This window comes from Ursus maritimus, unplaced genomic scaffold (assembly GCF_017311325.1).
Source record: "Ursus maritimus isolate PB19 unplaced genomic scaffold, ASM1731132v1 scaffold_14, whole genome shotgun sequence".
In the NCBI taxonomy this organism is placed as follows: Eukaryota; Metazoa; Chordata; class Mammalia; order Carnivora; family Ursidae; genus Ursus; species Ursus maritimus.
In genome coordinates this window covers 53503814-53525080 of record NW_024423786.1, presented here as the reverse complement: position 1 = coordinate 53525080, position 21267 = coordinate 53503814, and the positions used below count along the sequence as shown (strand labels likewise).

General features: G+C 60.2%; 2 protein-coding genes across 2 annotated transcripts; one reads left to right on the top strand and one right to left on the bottom strand.

Moving 5' to 3' along the window:
* Positions 1–360: 360 nt before the first annotated feature.
* On the top strand, positions 361–884 carry RPL36 (ribosomal protein L36; the record flags this gene model as incomplete). Its single annotated transcript, XM_008711437.2, is given in 2 exon segments — positions 361–666; positions 752–884. Coding segments are annotated over 2 exon segments (396 nt in total), but the record flags the coding sequence as incomplete, so codon positions are not given.
* A 91-nt stretch (positions 885–975) lies between these two features.
* LONP1 (lon peptidase 1, mitochondrial) lies at positions 976–21176 on the bottom strand. Its single transcript, XM_040629513.1, has 18 exons — positions 20719–21176; positions 17852–17940; positions 17052–17171; positions 15427–15658; positions 13611–13672; positions 12918–13047; positions 12377–12460; positions 11145–11365; positions 10199–10337; positions 9184–9362; positions 7043–7130; positions 6498–6620; positions 6298–6414; positions 3729–3869; positions 3243–3408; positions 2538–2755; positions 2281–2445; positions 976–1340 (listed from the first exon to the last, which is right to left on the bottom strand). Exons 1-18 carry the CDS (start codon positions 21145–21147, stop codon positions 1164–1166), a joined length of 2880 nt encoding a protein of 959 aa, XP_040485447.1. The 5' UTR covers positions 21148–21176; the 3' UTR covers positions 976–1163.
* Positions 21177–21267: the final 91 nt, after the last annotated feature.

Sequence of the window (21267 nt, the reverse complement as noted above, 5' to 3'; positions counted from 1 at the left end):
TGGAGTTTTTGGAAAGAGAGAAAGTGTGTGAGCAGGTGTGTGCAATCTGGTGGGGGGGAGGGGCAGAGGGAGAAGGAGAGAGAATCTTAAGCAGCCTCCACGCTCAGCATGGAGCCCAAGGCGAGGCTCAATCTCACCACCCTGAGATCATGACCTGAGCCAAAATCAAGAGTCAGACGCCCAACCAAATGAGCCACTCAGGCGCCCCTCAAAGTATCTACTTCAAGCAGAAGAAAAGTAATCTCAGATGGAAGGAATGAGATAAAGGAAGGAATGAAGAGAGGCAAAAGTGGCAAAATAACGAATCAGATATGGACTACTTATTTTACTGATCGACTATTGACTGTATAAAACTATAATAAAGTCCCACGGCATTGTAAACTAACAGAAGGCTATCTGCTGTCATCTGGCCCCCAGGGCTGCAGTACAGGTCCAGCCACGGTTCTGTGCTATCCCATGGCCATGGATCAGGGGCACGAGCTGACCAAGAACGTGAGCAAGCCAACACACAGCTGTGACCTCGGGTGCCTCATCAGGCACACCACGCACCTGTGGGACACCATCCAAGGGTCTGCAGTGTTGCTCTAAGTGGTACGTGAACTGCAAGCCATGGAGCTGCTCAAGGTCTCCAAGGACAAGCGCGCCCTCAAGTTCATCAAGAAAAGGGTAGGTGCCCCGGCGCGGCTAAGGGCAGGGCGAGGGGCAGGGCTGGGACTGGGGGCGCCGACTGAGTGCCCTCCTTGCCCGGCAGGTGGGGACACACATCCGTGCCAAGAGGAAGAGAGAGGAGCTGAGCAACGTCCTGGCCGCCATGCGGAAAGCAGCGGCCAAGAAGGACTGAACACCCCCCCCCTCCTGTGTAATAAAGTCTTTTTGGAATTTGGGGATGTCGTGCTGGTCGGGGTTAAGAGGGGTGAGCCCTCCTGAGCAATGGCGAGGGGCAGGGTGGTGCACAGAGAGCAAGCAGCCAAGCAGTACTGGAAAGGGGTTTTAATCATAATTAAATAGTTCATATATGGCAGACACCGTGATTAAGCCGTAATTGAGGTCCTTCAACTCGGGCCTCTGCTGAGCCTCCTGGTGGCTCAGCGGCCCAGAGCTCCTGGCCCAGTGCCACCTTGGCCCAGCTGGGCCCGTCCGTGCCAGCAGAGCTTGGGCTGCCGTCACCGCTCCACTGCCAAGGCCTCTGGCTGCTCCTCGGGGAAGGCGATGTTGAAGATCTCGCGGTAGTGCTCCACGAAATGGACCTCCAGGCCCTCCGTGATGAAGGCAGCCAGGTCATAGAAGTCCTTCTTGTTCTCAGCTGGCAGGACAATGCATGTCACTCCAGCACGCTTTGCCTGGGGGCCGGGGGGAGAGGGGGCGCAGGCAGGTCAGTTGGGACGGCTTGGCCCCGACCAGGCTCCCCTGCACACCCTGTCTTGCAGCTGAGGAAATGGAAGTCCAAACCCCATTCCTGGCCTCTGTTCCCAGGAGCCTCTTCTCCCAGAGCCCCAGTTCTCTGATGAATGACAGTAAGCAGGGCCTTCTGTTTACTGGCTTGACAGCTAAAAGTACATGGGATCTGAACAGATAGCGTGCACTGGAGCGTGCCCGGCCTTGATGCACAGCCTCAGGGCACCTGTGAGCTCTGGATCCTGGTCTGTGCTGCGCCCACAGTCCTCCAGGGTTCCCACCATCAGGCCCTATTTCACCCAGAGTGCTGCTGCCCGACTACCCCCTTGGGGGACCAAGTTTTCCACTAGCCACCAGGCATCGTCCAGGGACACGGCATGTGCTGCCTTCTTTCATCTCCCATTTTTCAAGTGAGGAAAGCTAGGTGCAGAGAGCCTCTGTTGCCAGCGGTGGACTGCCTTGTGGGCAGGTTGTGGGAGGGGAAGGGGGGTGCAGATAAGGCCAGGTTTCGGAACGCAGGGGATCGAGGGCTGGACAAAGGGGCAGGAGTCCTAGCACTGAGGGGGGAAGCATGGGACCAAGTGTGATGAGGGCAGACCTATCTCTGCATCCCCCATTCTCGGTGCTTGGTTTAAGAGGAAGCAGGTGTCCACCCTACTCCTAACTTAAAAGCAGCGGAGAAGGGAAATGTCCTTGAAGAGGGGGAGGACCACTATGGGGAGGGGCAGCTAGGACACTCCGCCCCACTTGGGCCCAAGTCCCAGTCTGTAAGGGGCTGGTACCCTTCCTTGCCTGCCTGAGGCCTACACCAGCTGTGCAAGGACACAGGACGGTGCAGGGGTGGGGGGCGCCCTTCCACCCCAGGGGGGAGGAAGTGACACTTACCGCAATGGTCTTCTCCTTGATGCCACCCACTGGCAGGATCTTGCCTGTGAGGGAGACCTCGCCCGTCATGGCCAGGTTTGGCCGCACCGGCCGGTCCATAGCCAGGGAGAGCAGGGCCGTGACGATGGTGCAGCCGGCGCTCGGGCCATCCTTGGGGGTCGCACCCTAGCGGGGAGATGCAGGTTGGGGGGGTGGGCGGACTGGATGAGGGCTGGGGACCCGCCAGGGGGCCGGGGCCGGGGAAGCCGGGGGCTCACCTCGGGCACGTGCAGGTGGATGTGCGAGGTCACCAGGTAATCATTGGAGGGCTCGTGCTGCATCAGGAAGGCCCTGGCGAAGGTGTAGGCGATGCGAGCACTCTCCTTCATCACATCCCCTAGCTGACCTGTCACCTCCAGGCTTCCGTCCTTGTCCCCCTTGCTGTCCTTGTCTCGGGGCCGCCGAGGGGATGTCTCAACAAACAGCGTGGAGCCTCCTGGGAGACCAGCGTGCAGAGGCTGTGAACCCTGGGACCTCTCCCCCGACCTCACGGGGTGCCTCGGGGACACCCCGCGTTCCCTCTGCCCTCTCCCCCTGGCCTGGTGCCTGCTTCTCCACATCGCAGCGCCGCCACTGGGGCTGCCGCTCACCCGTGCTTTGGGCTGCCCTCACTGACGTGGACACAGCAAAGGCACAGCCTCACAGCACCGAACCCCAGTTCCTTTAGATCTCAAGTGAGCAGACACTGCGCCATTCCGAGCCAGCCTGTTTGTAGACCCCACCCCACAGCACCGCCCTGCGCGCTGGCTGAGCAAGGGCACCTGGACAAGGGCGCCCCCTGCTGGGTGGCAGCCCCAGGGCCAGAGCGACTCCCCTCAATCCAAATAAGGCTTGTGGGGCACTATGCCACCTTACAGACCAATCTCTTCCCTGGCCTCTGGCCTCCCTTCCCGGAGGGGGGCTCGGCGGCATCTGCTGCTCACCCATGGCGGTCCAGGCCAGCCCCATGACCACGCCGGGGGGCGTCACGTCGTACATGCGCTCCACGGTGAACACGGGCTTCCCCACAAAGTCCTGCAGGTTCTCGGGCGTCACCTCTACCAGGTCGGTCTCGCCACTGACGATCTTGTAGGCAGACTTCCGTAACACCTGGGGTGGGCAAGGCAGCAGGGTGGGCGTGGGCCCCTCACCCCACTTGTTTTTAGTTTTTTAACATTGCGGTAAAAGACAAAATAACCATTTCAACCATTTATAAGTCTGCAGCTTCCATGCATCAGATGCATTCACATCTGTCTCCAGAACGTTCCATCTCCCCACACGGAGACTCTCTGTCCCAAGAAGCACGGACCCCCCACCCCCTGCCCCGGCTCCCACCAGCTCCTGTCTGTGTGGCCGGGACTCCTCTGGGGAACTCCTGGGAGTGGGGTCCCGTCTTCCAGGCCGCAGGCCGCAGCCTGCGCTCCGCTCACCTTCTCCACCTGCTTCTGCAGGTTGCGCACGCCGCTCTCCCGGCAGTACTGCTTGATAAGCAGCGTCAGCACGGCGGACGACAGCTTGGCCCTGCTCTCGTCCAGGCCACACAGGGCTCGGGCCTGAGGCACCAGGTACCGCTGGCAGGGGACAAAATGCCATCAGGACCCTGGGCCTCAGGGTCAGGAACCAGTGGTTCTCCTGTGGCCCCCACTTAGCACCGAGCCTTCCCAAGACCCCCGGCTGGCTAAAGACGGAGGGGGACCCAGCACCTGCCTGCACAGACCTCTCAGCTGGGGGCAGGGGGAGCTGGGGAAGGCTGTCCCAGGAGGGGACACCAAAGCCAAGACCTGAGGGGAAGGAGCCAGGGAGTCTGGGCAGAGAGCACGGCAGGCCCAGGACCCCCACAGACGCCCAGGCTGCCACCTCCAGACGCTCCCAGGCCTCTGCTCCTGCTGCACCCTCTGCCCAGATTCCACTCCTGTCCTGCCTCCAAATCTCATCCAAGACGCCACTCCTCCACGAAGGTCTCTCCTGATCCCTGGGCTCACCCCACTCACACTGAGCAGCCGCCTTCCCGAGCACAGGAATGGGGAGATCAAGGCTCCCAATTCACCCACAGCCCAGCCTGACTCCTGCCACACAGCAATCATGGGACAGACAGTCCAGAGCACCAACTGGGAGGCAGAAGGCAGCTGAGACACGGGGGACACAACGACACACGTCAGTACGTTTGTCAACAGGTTGGCCCTGAAGCCTCCGGGAGTCCGTGTTCTTCTTGTCCCTTTAAAGGTTTAAAAGTAGTACCCTGCCCAGGTCCCCAAGCCTGTCCCTCCTTGGCGGGGTGGGGAGGCTCCAGGACCCCTATAACTACCTCAGCCAAGAGCTCCTCTGGCTCCCCTCCCACCCCAGGGGACAGGCAGCCGCTGTCAGGCCCCAAGGGCTGGGGCCCAGCGCCCAAGGGCTGCGATGAGCTCTGGGAAAAGCGTGTTCAACCCCTTCCCACGAAGAAAACACTGGGTCCGGGATGCCTGGGTGGGTCAGTCGGTGAAGTGTCTGTCTGCCTTTGGCTCAGGTGATAATCCCATGCTCCTGGAATCAGCCCACACTGGGCTCCCTGCTCAGCGGGAGCCTGCTTCTCCCTCTGCCTGCCGCTCCCCTGCTTGTGCTCTCTCTCTCTCCCGCCCTCTCTCTGGCAAATAAATAAATAATATCTTTGAAAAAAAAGAAAACACTAGGTCAGAAACACCTTCCCTTTTCTCTGGAAGGAAATCTGGCTCTCTGCTTCATTCTTTAGGGTAGGAATCCAGCCCCGGGCCTAGGGAGACCGCTAACAACTAAGAAATGCACCGAGACCTGAATCCCAGGTGACCCTTGGCCTAGGACACGTGTTCCATGGTCACAACTCGAGGCCCCACAGCTGGCGGGAAGACAGGTGGAAGGGGCACTGGCCCTGAAAGCAGCCGAGGGGCCCCAGGCTGCCCCTGGGACAGGTGTGCTGCGGGACAGGGAGCAGCACACTAACGGGGCAGGGCATGACACTATCAGGACCGAGCACACAGTCCCCAACGCTGCACAGGTAGCCTTGTGCCCGGAATGCCCAGGAGAGACTGTGTTCTCGCCAACATCACGCTCAAGGCTCTCTCCCCCTTATTCCTCTTCCGGGGCCCAGGAGAGTGGGGTAGAAAAAATCTGTACTCGGTAGGTCTCTGATCCCAGGTCCGGACCCAAGAGTTTCCAGGACCCTGGCATTTTCAGAGTGGCAGGGTGAGCGGGGCAGCTGCTGGTACCTATGAAATAGCCCCTTGGTCTGAGGGCTGGAACGGTCAGCCTCGCCCTTGAGCCCCAGGCACAGAGGGCTGCAGGTGCAGTCAGTCACCAGTGGCTAATGATTTACTCAACAACGCACGTGGAATGAAGCGTCCAGAAACACCCTAGACTGTGGAGCTAGGAGACCGCGGACCCGCTGCGAGGCGCTGGGAGGGGGGCGTGCCCAGGGAGCGCATAGAAGCCCCTGCCCCGTGCTGGGCTCCATGCAGCTGTTCCGGCTGTTCCCTGGTTGTATCCTTTGTAATAAACTGGTAAGGAAGGAAACTGTTCTCCTGAGCTCCGTGAGCCGTGACACCAAACCATCAAACCCAAAGGGGAGGTCAGGGGAACGCCTGACTGCCAGCCAGTCGGTCAGAGGAAAGCGAGCCCTGGAATGCGCAACTGGCGTCCGAAGCAGTCGCAGCCTGTGGGCCGGAGCCCCCAGCCCTCGGAGTCGGACGCCACCTCCAGGAGGAGCGGAACGGGAGCTACTGGACGCCCAGCCAGAGAAGCGGGTGGGGTGGGGAAGTGCCCTCGCTGGGGTCAGACGTGCGCAGTTACGCGGTTCACAGCAGGCCTCACCTCTGCTCTCGGCGATACTCACACTCCACGAGTGGGCAGACCCCGGCCATCCCCCCTCCGAGCAGGGCCACAGCTCTGGTTAGGGGCCTGCCACTCGGTGCTCAAATATGCCTTGAGCCCCAGCTGCAGTGGGGTACCCTCTTCTGTCCAGAGCTGGGGTGAGGGTCCTGCCCTCACCTCTGCGATGGCGAGCTTCTCCTGGGCCACGTAGCCAGACACGTTGATCATCTCCATCCGGTCCCTCAGCGGCTCAGGGATGGTCTCGGTGACATTGGCCGTGCAGATGAACAGCACCTGGGGAAGGCGGCAGGGGGGTACCGGAGGACTGGCCACCCTGACTCTCCCCACAGGGCCCAGCTCCCTGGCAGGACACACACCTTGGACAGGTCCACGGGCACATCCAGGTAGTGATCCAGAAAGTTGGCGTTCTGCTCGGGGTCCAGCAGCTCAAGCAGTGCTGACGAGGGGTCCCCCTGGTAGCCCCGGCCTATCTTGTCTACCTGAAGGGGCAGCAGAAGGCGGCTAGTTTGGGCACCTGTCCTGCTCCCCATGTCTGCTCACCAGACACCCTGGCGGGAGGGAGCCAGGAGGGACCAGATTTCACCTGCACCAGGGGCGGGCACTGGGCAAGCCTGGAGCACAAGCAGGTGGGCTGCCATGGGTCCTCCGAGGCAGGACAGAAGCTGTGTCATGAAGGGGCCTGGCGGCTGCGGGGCCACCCAGTGACTAGGGAACGACCAAAACGGCGGGGGCCGCGGGTCTGATCTTGGGCACAGACTCTGCCTGGTCGGCACCGCCTGGAGCTCTGGCCCAGGAAGGCCCAAGGGACCATGTCCGGCCTTGGGGAAGGGTGCCGGGAACGTAGGCTGCGCTGCCTCGTCCGCGCCGAGCCCGGCCGCGCCCAGCCCCTCGTTGTGCGCACCTCGTCTATCAGGATTAAGGGGTTCTCCGTCTTGGTCTTCTTAAGACACTGGATGATCTTTCCCGGCATGGCGCCCACATATGTCCGCCTGGGGGCAGAGCAGAGCAGGAGCGGCTGACCCCCCGCCCACCTGGGGCTGGCCACGCCGGCACCCACAGGCCCAGCTCGCAGACAGCACCAGGATCTCAGGGTACCACCTGGCCTCCATGGAGGGCCGCCCAGCGGCGGCAACGGGAAATGCAGAGCGGCGGCAACAGGAAATGTGGAGGCGGCGTGGAGGCTGGCACGAGCGGACAGCTACCCCAACGGCCTGTGCTCTCCAGCAATGGGAATGTCGGCCTCGTCCCCCAGCTCCGACTCGGGGCAGGGAACAGACGCAACACCAGGTCTCACTCAGACCCGTCCCCACAGCCAGCACCTCCTATCCGGATGGTGAAACCCAGCCCACACTGCCCAACCCAACAGAACAAGAGAGATCAGGAGCAGCCAGGTGCTGACGGCAGAAACGTCCCCCCGACCCAGGTCCTCCCAGGCACAGCATGGCCTCCGAGGTCTCGGGGTCACTGGGCCCATGGCCCGGACCTGGCTGGCACTTGCTGGACTGTTTCTTGACCACGTCCTTGCTCTACTGTCCCAGCTCAGCTGCGGGGGTCTGGCACTCAGAGAGAGTAAGGCAGACACGAGTCTTGTGCCTGCGAGGTAAGACCCAGCAAGGCAGACAGATGGCCCACCAAACGAAGGAGATTATGAGGTTCAATAAACTTTATACACGCTACAAAGAGAAGGAAGGACAGGAGCTCTGGAATGCCATTTCAGGGGCGTTAAGGTGGAGATACAGAATGTCTTAGGGAAACGTTCTGAGCAAAAGAAGTGAAGAGGCAAGCTGTGTGGGTATTTGAAAATAGAGGGTTGTCTGTGGGAACAGCCTGTGCAAAGGTCCTGGGGCAGGGGCAGGCCTAGGCCTGGTATACTGAAAGCCCCTATGGCTGGAGCAGAGTGAGTGAGGGGGGAAGAAGGAGGAGGAGAGAGGGAGGAAGCAAAGAGGGCGGGGTGTGCTGGGCCTTGCAGGCCTCAGTGTGGATTTGGGCTTTTACCCTGAGGGAGGAGGAAGCCCTGGAGGGCTGCGGACAGAAGAGGGTGTCACTGCTGTTACAATAGGGTAAGAGCAGTAAATTCCCTGTTCTCATCCTTGTTTGGGATCCCAGACCCAACATCAGCACAGAATACCTGTCCCTGCCTTCTTGGGCCCCTCTCCCTTGCTGACTCACCCCGCAATGTTACAGACATGCACCTGTTTAAAAACTCTGCCAAGGCCTCTTCTCGGCCTGGGTGAATGGTGCTTGGCCACACTCTCAGGCGTTCTCTGAGCCAAGGGCCCAGGTGACGCCAGGGCCTGACTCTGCCCCCCCCCCTTCTTCCTGAGCTCCTCCCAGCTCAGACCCCAGCCCTGAGCCAAGAACCTGCGCGGCTGCCCCACCCCTCCCCGGCACCACCGCAGCCTGGAGGCTCCTCGCCCGCCCACTCCCGCCTCCACGGCCCTGCCACACTCCAGGTGCCTTCTCTGAGCTCCTGCAGCCCACACGATCCTTGTACTCCTGTCACACTTGCGTCTCACCAAAACTACCCAGGAAGCTACTCCAAGAACCACCCTCGGCAGAGGCCAGCGTGGCGGGAAGCCCCGGGAAAACACGCCATGGCCGCCCCAATGGAAGGGTGCGGGCACACAGACCGGCGGTTTCCAGACCCTGGACGCGGGCCTGGAGGGGGAGCAAAGACCCAGGAGAGGTGCTGAGGCCTCACTGGCGTGCCGCCCTGTCCTCAGTGGGGACACTGCCTCACCCTTGGCTCCAGTCCACAGTCCTGGACACAGAGAACTCTGGCCCCAGAGCCAGGGGAGCTGAACTGGGTAGGATGGGAGCTGGAACTAGCACCAGCCGAGGAAGAAACACTCCTGGTGGTCTGCCCTCCTGGTGGCTGAGAGGCCAAGGTTTTGAGCCAACGTTTGCGCGGCTGGACTCAGCCAGGCCTGCAGTCAGTGGATGGCCGCGCTCATCGGTCACTTAGCCCAGCGTGAGCAGAGGTCACCGCTCGCCGCTGACACCCCCTCACACACACAGGAACGGAGCCAGGCCAAAGCCTACCTGTGCCCTTTGATCTCGGCCACGTCGGTCATGCCCCCGACGCTGAAGCGGAAGTACTCGCGGTTCAGGGCACGGGCGATGGAGCGGGCAATGCTGGTCTTGCCCACGCCAGGGGGACCATAGAAACAGAGAATCTTGCCCTGGGTGGAGCCTCGGAGTTGGCTGACAGCGATGAATTCCTGCAGGCAGAGGCGGGCTCCCATGAGACACGCGCCGTCCTCTCTGCAGGACCGGGGGCCCTGCCTGATGTGAGCCTCGCCACTGTCACGCTGACTTTCAAGCCTCTGGGGCCTGTGGAAGGGACGAGGCCTGTCCCAGAGGGGCTGAGCTGACTGGAAGGCTCACACGCCCCAGGAAGGGCAGTGACCCACTGTGGGTGACCAGGGCGCCAAACCAGGTTGGTAGTAACCCCTTCCTCCCACATCCTGGACCGTATCGACCCTCTCGCTGCTCCAGCCACGGCCTACTGGCCCTGAACCAGGCCCGTCTCGTGTCGTCTCAGGCACTACTCTTGTCCCTCCTCAGAAACCCGAGGCCCCTGGAGCAGGCTGCCCAGCCCAGGCTGCCCTTGCCACCTCTGAGCTGCTCCAATGCCAGTCTCTCCCCCTGGAGCCCTCCCTCTCCTTCCTCGGCCTCCGATGACCCCCGCCAGCCCTGCCTCAGCCAAGGCCCTCCTGGACCCTAGATGAGAAATTCCCCAAGGGGCTCCTCTGGGACCCCCACCAACATGGGGGAGGCCTAGGTCCCGAATCCAGACCACGACAGACCCAGCCCCTCAGTGCCCGCCCTGGGTGCTTGGAACAAATGCCTAGGAGGTGGGACTGTGGCGCCCAGAGGCAGCTTCGAGCAGCCTGTGCCCAAGGACCTGTGGGAGGGGTGCAGGCGGGCCTAACTGGCATGGGGTGGGGGGGAGGGAGAAGCCCGGGACCCAGGGGAGGGGTGCAGGGGACCTCACTGGCATGGGGTGGGGGGAGGGGAGGCCTGGGACCCAGGGGAGGGGCGCGGGGGGCCTCACCAGGATGCGCTTCTTGACATCCTCCATCCCGTAGTGGTCCTCCTCCAGCACTGCCTGGGCCCGGGCCAAGTCCAGATTCTCGTTGCTGTACTTGCCCCATGGGATGGACGTCAGCCAGTCCAGGTAGTTACGAGTGACGCTGCCAGGGAACAGACCAGAGCCGGTGAGCGGGGCCCGGCCAGCTGCCCAGCACTGCCGCCGCCAGCCCGCGGTACTGGCGCCCACTGAGCCTGACGCATGAAGCACGGCCAGCGTGCCCCAGCTGGCGGAGCCGGTAACCGGCGAAGGCCGCGTGGTGGGAACTGCAGAGCCCCCAGCACAGCGGCTCGGCCCGTTTCCTGGCCCAGACACAGCGAGCACGAGGACTGCTCAGAATCCCGTTCCATGGAGGCAGCAGGGGTAAAAATGGAAGAGGACTTCACCCAGGGGATACGTGACACAGGCCTGGCTAGGGGCAGATCAGCACTGCCGGGAGAGAGACCCCAGACTGGGAGCTGCGCACCCAGGGGGCAAGGCGGAGCCCCCAGGAAGACACGCTGACTTCCTGGCTCTCACAGGCCACGCAAAGGAGGGAACAGAAGGAGAGGGGTCCTGGCTGAAAGCCCTGCTCAAAGCCAGACATCCCTGGGTTCAAATCCCGGTCCCCACCCACCAGCCCAGCGGGCCTGCTCACTGACTGACTTCTCTAAGCATAAGTTCTCCAGCTGGGAAACAGGTGACAAAGAAAAGGGCGTTCTGCACGGCGGCGCCGAGACAGGACTGTCACAGGCCAAGTGCTTCTCAGGCGCCCAGTGTGACCAGAGGGTGGCCAAGGGACCCACCCTCCCGGCTTCTGGGCCTGGCATCCTGGCCCCTGGCGGGTCAGCGGCTTGGCTGAGGCACGAGAGGGGGCCGCCCTCGAGGGTGGACGCCACGCAGAGACGGGCACAGCCCCCAGGACGCTCACTTGAACTCGGAGGAGTGGTTGTCCAGCAGGCCCAGCTTGCTCAGCTCCTCATCCACGACGTCCATGACGTGCTTGGGGACCACGAGCTCCTTGAGCCGCTCGCGGAACTTCTCCTCGATGGCGTCCTTGTCCTCCTTCTCCAGGCCCAGCTCCTTCTTGATGATCTTCAGCTGCTCCTGCAGGAGGTACTTGCGGTGCGTCTGCTTGATCTTCTCCTCCACCTGCAGGCCCGACGGGCCACGGTCAGAGCGCACTCAGTGCACGGGAGCGCGCACACGCGTCCGCGGACTGCCAGGGGTCGGGGGCGCGGCTTCCTCCGGACACAGAAGGAAAGCCCGAGAGCCGCCACCCACTCCCTCCCCCTCGAACCCCGTCTCCCTGAGCCGGGCCTGGAAAGAAACAGTCCCAAGAGCGGAGAGGACTCGCTCTTCAGTCCTGACTGCGACCAGGTGAAGCTCGCTTGACGCTGGGCACCTCCCACGGGCGCAGGGCTCCTCTGGACGGACGAGGCCGCCGAGCACCCAGGCCGCCTACAACCCCCATTCCTGAGTCCCATCGGAGGCGCAGTAAGAACTGCCTTGTGCAGGGGGCGCCTGGTGGACTCAGCAGGTGGATCATGTGACCTTGTTCTCGGGGTTATGAGTCTGAGCACCACACTGGGGGTAGACACAAATAAATACTAAAACGGGGGGGGGGGGCCTGGGCGGCTCAGTCGGTTAAGCGTCTGCCCTCGCCTCAGGTCAGGATCTCAGGGTCCTTGGACCGAGGACCACGTTGGGCCTCCTGCCCAGAGGGGAGCCTCCCCCTCCTCCCGCTCGTGCTCTCTCAATAAATAAAATCTTAAAAAAAAAAAAAAGTTGCCTCGAGCTAATAACCAAGTATTAAAAATTTTCCAATTAGAGATGTGACCAGAAAGTATTTTCTAAAATAAAGCAAAGCAGAAAGAGCCAGTCAATTCTGAAAAACAGCACGACTGGTAAGCAACCGACGACGCAGGCAGCCCGCAGATCTGCCCACAATCGGGAAGGTGGGCCACAGACCACAGAGCGTTGGGGAAACAGAGCTTCAACCTGTCCGAGGCTGGGTCCCAACGTGCAGCATGCTCCCAGGACGCTGAAGCTAGAGCAGCGNCCCGCCGCGACGGGGGGCATCCGGGCCGGCTTCCCCGCCCCGAACCGGAGTGACACCGCACGCCGCCCTCCCCGCGCGGCGGGTCCTCAGCCCGGGCTTACCTCGCGCCCCAGGCGCTGCTGCAGCTTGCTCAGCTCAAACTCCTTCTTGAGGAGCGACAGGGCCTTGTACAGCCGCTTGGGAATCTGCCAAGAAAGGGAAGATGCGAGTGACGGTCAGAAGTTGGCATCTCTGTGTGGTGAGCGTGTGGGGGGGACCAGGCACCTCCCAGACGGAGCGCAAACGGGCCAGAGCGACCTGGCCACGTGTCGCCAACTGGAGACGAGCCCCCTCTGACCTAGCAAGCCCAGTTCTGCAAACACCTCCTACAGATAAAGTCCGGCACGTCTGCGAGCTGTGGTCGAGAACGTTCGCAGTGGCATCGCTCATTCAGAGCACAAGGCTGATGGCCCAAAACAGCTCCCGCTGAGCGGAAGGCACCGGCGGAGGGAACGCCAGCAGCTGCGAGACAGACCAGGGAGCAGCACGCAGCCTGACCGACCCGGGCGAGCGCGAACCGGACTGGGAAGCGGAACCACGCACAAGCAGCCGGGCTGGGAGGCCGGCCGCCACGCAGATCAGCACGGGCCGGGGTGCACTCACGTTGGTCTCCTCCAGGACGTCCTGCAGCTCGTGGGACTCAGCTCCGGTCAGCGCGGCGCCCATGTCACTCAGGTAGATGGGGTTGTCCACCACCCTCTGGCCCGCCTGCATCATCTGAAGCACAGACTCTCTGGAAGGGACAGAGGACGCCGCCACGGGGCGCGGGGATGCTGCAGCCGCTCGGGCTGGGCCCCTGGCAGGAGCGCTGGCCTGCGTCTCCCCTCCCCAGCCGCGATGGTCAACGTCCTGGGATGCCCACGGAGAGCCAGGTGCGGACCAGTGGGGCCACCCGTCCTAGAGTCGTGAGACTAACGCCCCCAGGCCCAGACACGAGCCCCCTCCAGCAGCCACGGAGCAACCCCCAAGTGAGATTCCTCCCCTCCGCCCCAGCCGATGACAGAAGGCTTCCGGGCAAATCCAAGCCCTTGCTGGTATGGAGGAGGCAAAGAACCTGCTCTGGGTAAGGCACCACCCTCCCCCTCCCCCCACAGAGCCGGCCTGCCGCACGGGAGGCAGGTCTGTTCACACAGGCCGGGGCCTGAATCTCTGCCCCTGGCAGGGTTTTCTATCAGGACGACACTCTGAGAAAGCCTCCCAGCAACCCCAGCTGCAGAAAGAGGCCCACCGACCCCAGCCGGGCCTCGGCGAGGGTCAACCACACACCAGGACCGGGGAACGGCGCCGGAGACCCACCTGTAGAGCGGGTTCAAGGCAATGATGTCCCGGATGGTCTTCACAATCTCGGCGGTCAGGGCCTGGCGAACAGGGAGGCTGCCATCGGTCCCGGGGGCCAGCAGGGGCTGTGGCGCAAGGAGCCCCTCCCGCCTGGCCCAGGCCAGGGATCGTCTCAGATGCCCGGGAGCGCAGCCTGAATCCACCAGTCACAGGGACTCAGGATCAGGACAGTAAGGATGAAAACCAACGCCTACCTCCTTACACCATGCTGAACCTTGACCTTAAAGTCAGCCATTTTGAGGAAGAAAGGGTGACAAGGGATTTCTTTATTCCTTTATTTCAAGCGTGAGCCTCACAACCAACACCCTTCTCCTCAACCTCAGCACACCCTGGTCTGAATTCTCCTCTGTCCGGGGACGGGCCTGCGAGTCACCAGGGCTCTCAGCCTGTCCCCTCCCAGAACCTCAGGTCCTGGCTCCCCGAGGAGGTGGAGGGGCCCCTCTGCTGTGGATACCACAGGCACCACTGCCACAGCGAGGCCAGTAATGCTGCCGGCGGGACCGTGGACAGTTTATGGTGAACCACTGGAACCTGGTGATTTCCAGAAGGCGGCTCCCAGCATACCACACTCCAGTGAGGGCACAGGTGGGGACGGAGAGAGCGGCCACCACGCGTTCCTTCACTGCAAGCACCCAGCCTCTAGTTAGGGGTTTGTCCCTGAACTGATGGGGCTGACCTTTCAGAAGGAGCCTGCAGAGGGCAGCTGGAGGCCCGCGGCACCTGCACGGACAAACACGAGCCTGTGGCCTCAAGTCTCTCGGATTCTTTTCCCTGCGGCATCTACGAATCTCATCAGTGAATTTCACTTTCTCCCACTACCGATCCTCACAGGAAACTAAAGCTCTGCTGTCCAGTCCAGCAGCCAGGGGGCAGCTCCTCACATCCAAATAAATCAGAATTAAGACAAACCCCGACGTTTCGTCCCTCGGTCACACCAGCCACAGATCGAGCACTGACCACCGCGGGGCTGATGGCGCAGAACCAGAGACCACTTCCATTACCACGGCAAGTTGTCCTGGACGGCGTGGCCCTGTGGGTCTGACTGCTGCCCTGGGCCGCTGGCAGAGGCAGCCAAACCCCTCCCAGCGCCCGGGGCAGACATCACCAATGGACCCCAGCTTTCCCCGCCAAGCTCAGAAGCCTCCAGAACTCTGTTCGACACAGCACCACAGGAGCAGACCGAGGCTGCTGGCTGGCTACGCACGGCGTGTTCTCCCCAGCGAGGCCCACGACGCCGGGACGCACACCGGTAAGGCGCCTTCGATTACCTCTGCCTTTCCTCACCCCCACCCACTGGAAACAGGTCCCCTGCCTCTAACCTGCACTAGGAGAACGGGTGGAAGGACATCACCCACCACCTTGACAGCTGGCTCGATAAGCTACGAAGACAGCAGGCAAGCCTGCATCCGGGGTCAAGGCGGCCAGAAGGCTGCTGCTTTCTTATCTAGAAGCCACGGGTCACGGTGAGTGGGCCCTGCTCCCTTCCCAGAGCCCTGGGCTTGAGGGGAAGGAGCCAGTACGGAAAGAAGGCCGGGGGCTCCTGAGCAGCTCACAGGGGCTGGCGCTGGACCCAGGTTCCAATCCTGCCTCCCTCACGGGCAGCTAAGGACCCCAGGACATTTCCTTTACCTTCTAGATCCCAATTTCTTCCCAGGACTTCGGGGGGAGGGGAGCACTTTTTGCATTCCACGAGAACCTGACGGCTTTAATGGGCTAGAGCCTCGGTGGCATGTCCCCTGCTCAGGGGGGTCCCTGGGCGGGGGCAGCGACTTACTTTCACTTCTTCCGTGACCTGGAAGTCCTCGTGGACGACATTCTCCACCTCCACCATGAGCACCTCGCCGGGGGGCCCCGAGGCGGGTTCCGTCATCACCTCCACGTGCTGCCCGCTGCTCAGCTCCTCCTCCGCCTCCTTCTTGCCCCGCTTCGCCTTCCTGCGCGGCTTCTGCTTGTTCTCGGCTTCGGCCTCCTCGGGCTCCACCTCCAGCTGTCTGTTGATGTGAATCCTGAAGACGGAGACGAGGCAGATATGAAGCTGCCAGGGCTTCTGGTGCTGGCCACAGAGGGACCCGTGGGGCCCGGGAGCTGGAGACCAAGCCGCTGTCTCAGAACCCCAAGGCTAGCACCCCCCACCCCCAGCACACAGCTGGCCTCCAGCTGACCCAGCCATTCCGTGTTCCACGCCAACACCCCGCTGTCCTCTGCGAACATCTGAAGGCCGACGGGTAAGCCAGCAGCACCCAGCTCGGGGGCCCATCCCAAGTTGTTGGCTGCACCGAGCACAGCCCGACTCTAGGACTCCGCCTGTCCCTCCCTCGGCCTTCGTGTTGTTCAGGCCTCAGTTCAAGGGCACCTCCACAAAGAGGCCCTCCCTGCCCACTCTGTGTGAGGTCCATCCTGTCTATGCCTTCTCCTCACTCTGTTCATCTTCGCGTCCCCCCAGAGCTCCCACCACCTTCAGAATTCAGCTGGTGACCGGCTTTGAAGCTCAAGTCCTCCCCTCCTGGGGGTAGGGGGTAGGCCTATTTCTGGCCCACACCCTAGTACCCAGCAGACACCAGCGGTTAGGTGACGTGAATGCAAACATGCCACTTCACCTCTCGGCTCTCTCCTGTCACATGAGGTAACTAACTGTCCCCTTGCCTGGAGGGCCGGCTTGAGAGCTGGCGGGATGGGGACCCAGTGCCCAGCTGACCCCAGCAAACCGCATAAAGGAGGCCTGGCCCCTGGAGCCAGCAGGACTCCTTCCGTAAGGCCCCTCACAGGTCAGGACAGCACTGGGTAGCCACCGCTGTTTTTATTCATTTTCTTGCATCTTCTACTCCCTCCACCTCACACATGCCCCCAGGAGAGAGCAGCAGCCTCCTTCCTCTAACGTGAGCAGATGAAGACGGGTGCAGGGGCTTCGTGTGGTGGGACCACCACCAGGACCTTTCACAGAATCAGCGCCTAACACACCCCGTTTCCCGAGTGTGTTCTGGGGGTGCTGCCTTTCTGACGAGGAAATGGGTCTGGCTGAGTGAAAAACCACAACACTAAGCTGGGCATCCAGCAGGATTTGCAGGCAGAAGCAGACAAGGCTCCTGGGGAAAAGCACGCCCACTGTGAACAGCAGACCCCGAGACACACTTCAACGTGCGACACGAGGCAACCTGCTAGTTCACGCTTGTGATGCTTTTGTGAGTCATGTGCGTAAAAGATACAACCTGTCACTGACCACCCATACTGCCACTTTAACAAGAGGGACCCGGAGGTGACCTGTCTCCACCATCTCCAGCTTTCACCTAGCCCCTGCAGTGACAAGGCCGTAGGGCTGAGCAAGAAGGACGGGTGATACCAGAACCTGGGGACACTCAGCGCCTCTGCTCCTGCACCATCCACTCACTCGGGGCCCCTCACCTTCTGTGTCCCATGACAATCATGCGCAGTTTGTCCCCAAGGTCTTGCATCTCGTGGATCTGGACAAACGTCCCCGTGTGGTAGACCTCATCCAGGCTCTCGACCACGTCAGACTCATTGCTAAGGGTCAGGGACACAAAGGTACATGGTCACAGGCCCTGATTCTCAGTGGGATGTCTCGGGTGAAGAGGGAGGAGGAAGAGAAGAGAAATAACCCTGCCAGCCTCAACTGAAAACCGAGGGCAACCCCCTCGCTCCCACAGGTGCCGCAGAGCCCCGCAGAGTGCCTGCCAGCTAAGGGCGGCCCCTGGCGGCTGCCACCAGGCACACGGGTGCGCAGCTCCTAGGCTAAGTCAGCTGTAAAGACAGGCCCAGACAGAAGGGATTTCATTCCACGCCTCCCGCCACAGAGCCTGCTTAGAACAGACCTTCTAACTCAGAAGTGGAACGAATTCCCACCTGGAGTCAAGGTGGATGTACCTGGAGCTGTACTATCTGCCCCGCTAGCTCTGCTCTGAAGCGACCTCACAGGTGGGGTTACCACCAAAGGTCCTGGAGGCGAAGTTCCACCCACCACCCCCACCCCTGCAACTTGACAATACATGAAACCTAGAGCTGAGCCGGGTCTTCAGCCCAGACTAAAAAAGTATGCTCGGCTCCTGGCCTTGTGCTCCGTAGGTTTTGCTTGATTCCTTCCAGGTCAAAGGTCAGAGGTCCAGGCTACTCTATGGAGCAGGACTTGTGGTGAGCTACACTCCAGGGCAACTTCAACGAAGGCGTGAAGGAAAAGTTACACTTACTTGTCATCCCTCTTGAGAAAGACGCCAGCATATGGCTGGGCGAGACGGACTTTCCTCCTTAGCAGCTCAACCAGCTTCTTATTTTTAACCTAGCATGACAATGATCCCAAAGTGAAACGCAGGGCAGGTTTTCTAGCTGACATTTTGACAGTAGTTCTAGCGTTTTGTAGATTATTCTCCAGACTATGCTAACCTGACCCAGGACACTACCCAACACAGTCCAGGAAGTCCCAAACCAAAAGCACACACACAAAGGCGTAGAGAATGTAGTGGACAGGTTGACAGGGCTGCATTCCCTGGTGGTTTCCCCCACTCTCTATAGAAAACTTGAAGCAGAACAATGGCCAGAACCAAGAAATTGATTTAACTTCCAATTTCAAGAGCTTGTCAGAGGTGAACTGTCTTTGCTTGAACATCTAGACTACTCTGATTTTATCAATGTCAGAAGGACAACACTAAATGTGCGTAATTCCACTGTGGCCCATCCCACAGGCTGGCAACTTCCTCCAATTTGGGTTCAAGTATTTCCCAATCACATCTACATCCTTTTCGTCAAGGACTGAAAGCCCCAGGATGACAACGCATCATCTTGATGTCATTTCAATGGCAGAAAGAGGGCTAATATCTTCTAGGGAACATCTGATGGGGCAGGTGCACAGACGTCTGTAAGACTCAAGTGATTTCCTTCCAGCGGGCATTGATTCCCACGCCAGACTCTGATTACACTTAAGGGCCCTCAAACTTCAGTAGCATTGGAATTACCTGGAGGACTTGCTAGACAGATGGCTGGGCCCCAGCCCTGGAGTTTCTTGACAGAGAAGGCCTGGAGTGGGCCTGAGAATCTGCATTTCAAACAAGCTCCCAAGTGATGCCGATGCTGTTGGCCTCAGCACCACAGTTTGAGAACCAGTGTTCTAACTCATCCCTTAACAGGGGCTCTTAACTTGTGGTGCAGAATTCCTGACCCTACGGATGTATTTTTCCCAGAGAAAAGGTCCATGACAGCCATCAGGATGGATACATGACCCACCACAAATTAAGAGCCACTGATCTATACTGAGAGGCCACTAATAAGGGGAGAAACTACAGGGACAAGTTAGCCACAGCCCGTGTCAACCACAGAATCAGGAGTAGAGCTCTGCCAACAGGTTCAGAAACCTTTACCCACGGCCATGGAAGTTTCCCTAATTCCTCTCTGATAACAGCTGCTGCATCTTAGCTCTTGCCTCCTCCCTCTGGCAGGACTCCTTGTTGTCGCTGACAAGGTAACAAAAACAGAAATACAGTGCATACCATGTGTCAGTCTCACGCTTTCCACAGCGATTCATTTAACCCTCCTGGCTAACTCCGGGTGGGCAGACAGAACCTCCAGGAGGAATCATCTCTCTGGGCACAGGGCACAAGAGGCATCTGCCCCTTTGCAGGACTGAAGAGACCGTAGCTGAACACTCCTGGCCCTAGAGGTCGGCTAGGGTCAAGGACAGGAAAAAGGCCTCCAGGACAAGCTTCTGAAATGTCAGGAGTGTATCATACTGCAAACAATAGCAGCAGCTTCTGATTTAGATATTAGGCTATTCCTCTGACTTACCTCCCGGACCAGCTCTAAGAACTGAGGTATGATAATGATGCCCATTTCACAGATGAGAAAATGGAGGCCCAGAGGACCAGCTTTCTGAAGGTGAAGGAGCTATGGATGGTGGAGCCAGGATATGAACCCATAGGCTCTGGGGCCTGCAAGTAACCACTACTCAAAACCAAGGAAGGCCCTTGAAGAGTAGCGCGGACACACGCAATCAGCAGGTGGGAGAGGAGGTGGGAGCGGCTCCTCCAGTCCTGAGATTTGTTTAGCAAAGACTAGAGTATGAGGGAGAGGCTGGAGAGTGAATGCAGAGGCTGACTCATCATATGACCTTGCTCAGTTAACAGATAACCTTTCACCAAGGACTCTAATTTCCACGTTTTAAAAAATAGAGGGGAGGAAGGCATTTGGGTCCTTCCTACTCTAAAAACTCAAGTTCCTTGCACTCATGTTGCTTTCTATTACATCACCCCAGTCCATCATCCCCACCCCCTTGGCTCTTAGTCTGAAATGATCTTGCTTAATGTCTCTTCCACCAGAATACAAGTTCCTTAGGCACAGGGACTGCATATGACTTGTTTGCTGCTGTATCCCCAGTTCCTGCTACGTAGCAAGAGGTCAAGAACACTCTACTGAATGAATAAACCATGGCTGCATCCCTCTAAGAACATCTGTACCCGACCTTCCTCCTATGCCTCCTGTATTCTATTCCTGGCTTTATTATCCCTATGGTAGTCTTGCCTCCCAACACGTAATTTACTTACTAATCTTATTTATTGCCTCTTGTATCCCGCTAGGACGTAAGCTCCAAAAACAGGAATTTTTATCAGTCCTGTTCACTGTTGTATCCCTAAGAACCGTACCTGGCACGTGGTAAGCGGTCAAGAAATGTTTAAGGGAGGAATGAGTCCTGATCCCAAAGGGACTCGCAACCACACTGCAAACCGCCCCGAGGGAGAGTGTCACGAAACATTTACCAAAACCCGCAGAAAAGTAACTGGGCCGTAAGATTGTTCTCTGGTCCGGTCCTTCCCAGCATCGGAGATTTCTATGACTAGGACTCTAACTGGGCAGTCCTAAACTCACTGGGTTCATCAGGGATCTGAAAGGGGGAAGAATCTGGCTCGAGTTCACCAAAGTAGTGAGAAAACAAGGACTCAAACTCCAACTTTTAAGAAACTTCATGCCTGGAAAAAGTTGTGATATGAGGGTGCTCAAGGATCCCTCGGTCCAACCCGCTGCTTGCAGAGCTGGGGAAATTGGAGGCCACGGCGGGGGCGCTCATTACCTCGATAATCTTGATGAAGCGCGGAAACACCGGGTTGCGGGTGACTGCAATGAGCGGCAGGTGCGGGAAGACGTCCGGAATCGTCATAGGAGTCAGCGCCGTTATGATCTGGCCGTCCCCACCCCCTGCGCTGCCCCCCGCGCCCGCGGCTCCATCCTCCGCACCGCCCTCGGAAGCATCCTCGCCGCTGGAGAATGCGCCGCCGCCGCGGCTGTTCGCCTCCCAAAGTCCCCGCCACTGGCCCGTGGCCACGGGGCCTCGACCCCACAGCGCCCAGGGAGGCGCGGCGTCGCAGGCCCGCCGGCCTCTAGGCAACCACACTCCAGCGGCAGTCGGAAGCCGCCCTCCGGCGGCGGCCAGCAGTGGCCGCCGCAGCGCCCAACATCGCGCAGCGCCCCACAACCGCACGTAGCCTGTGCCCGCCGCCATGGCCCGGCCATTCTGGCGACTCACAGGACTTGCGTCATTTCCTCTCGCCCGGCTAGTGCGCACGTGAAATCCCGCGCGTGTCCAGGGGCCCGCTTGGCGGGGGGGGGGGGGGGGGGGGGG

Coding starts and splice junctions, on each gene's coding strand:
- LONP1 (XM_040629513.1), bottom strand. CDS start 21,147: ATGGCGGCGGGCACAGGCTACGTGCGGTTGTGGGGCGCTGCGCGATGT. Junction 3,409..3,728: donor TGCAGAAGCAGGTGGAGAAG/GTGAGCGGAGCG, acceptor TGCCCACCCCAG/GTGTTACGGAAGTCTGCCTA. Junction 2,756..3,242: donor GCTGGCCTGGACCGCCATGG/GTGAGCAGCAGA, acceptor CTGGTCTCCCAG/GAGGCTCCACGCTGTTTGTT.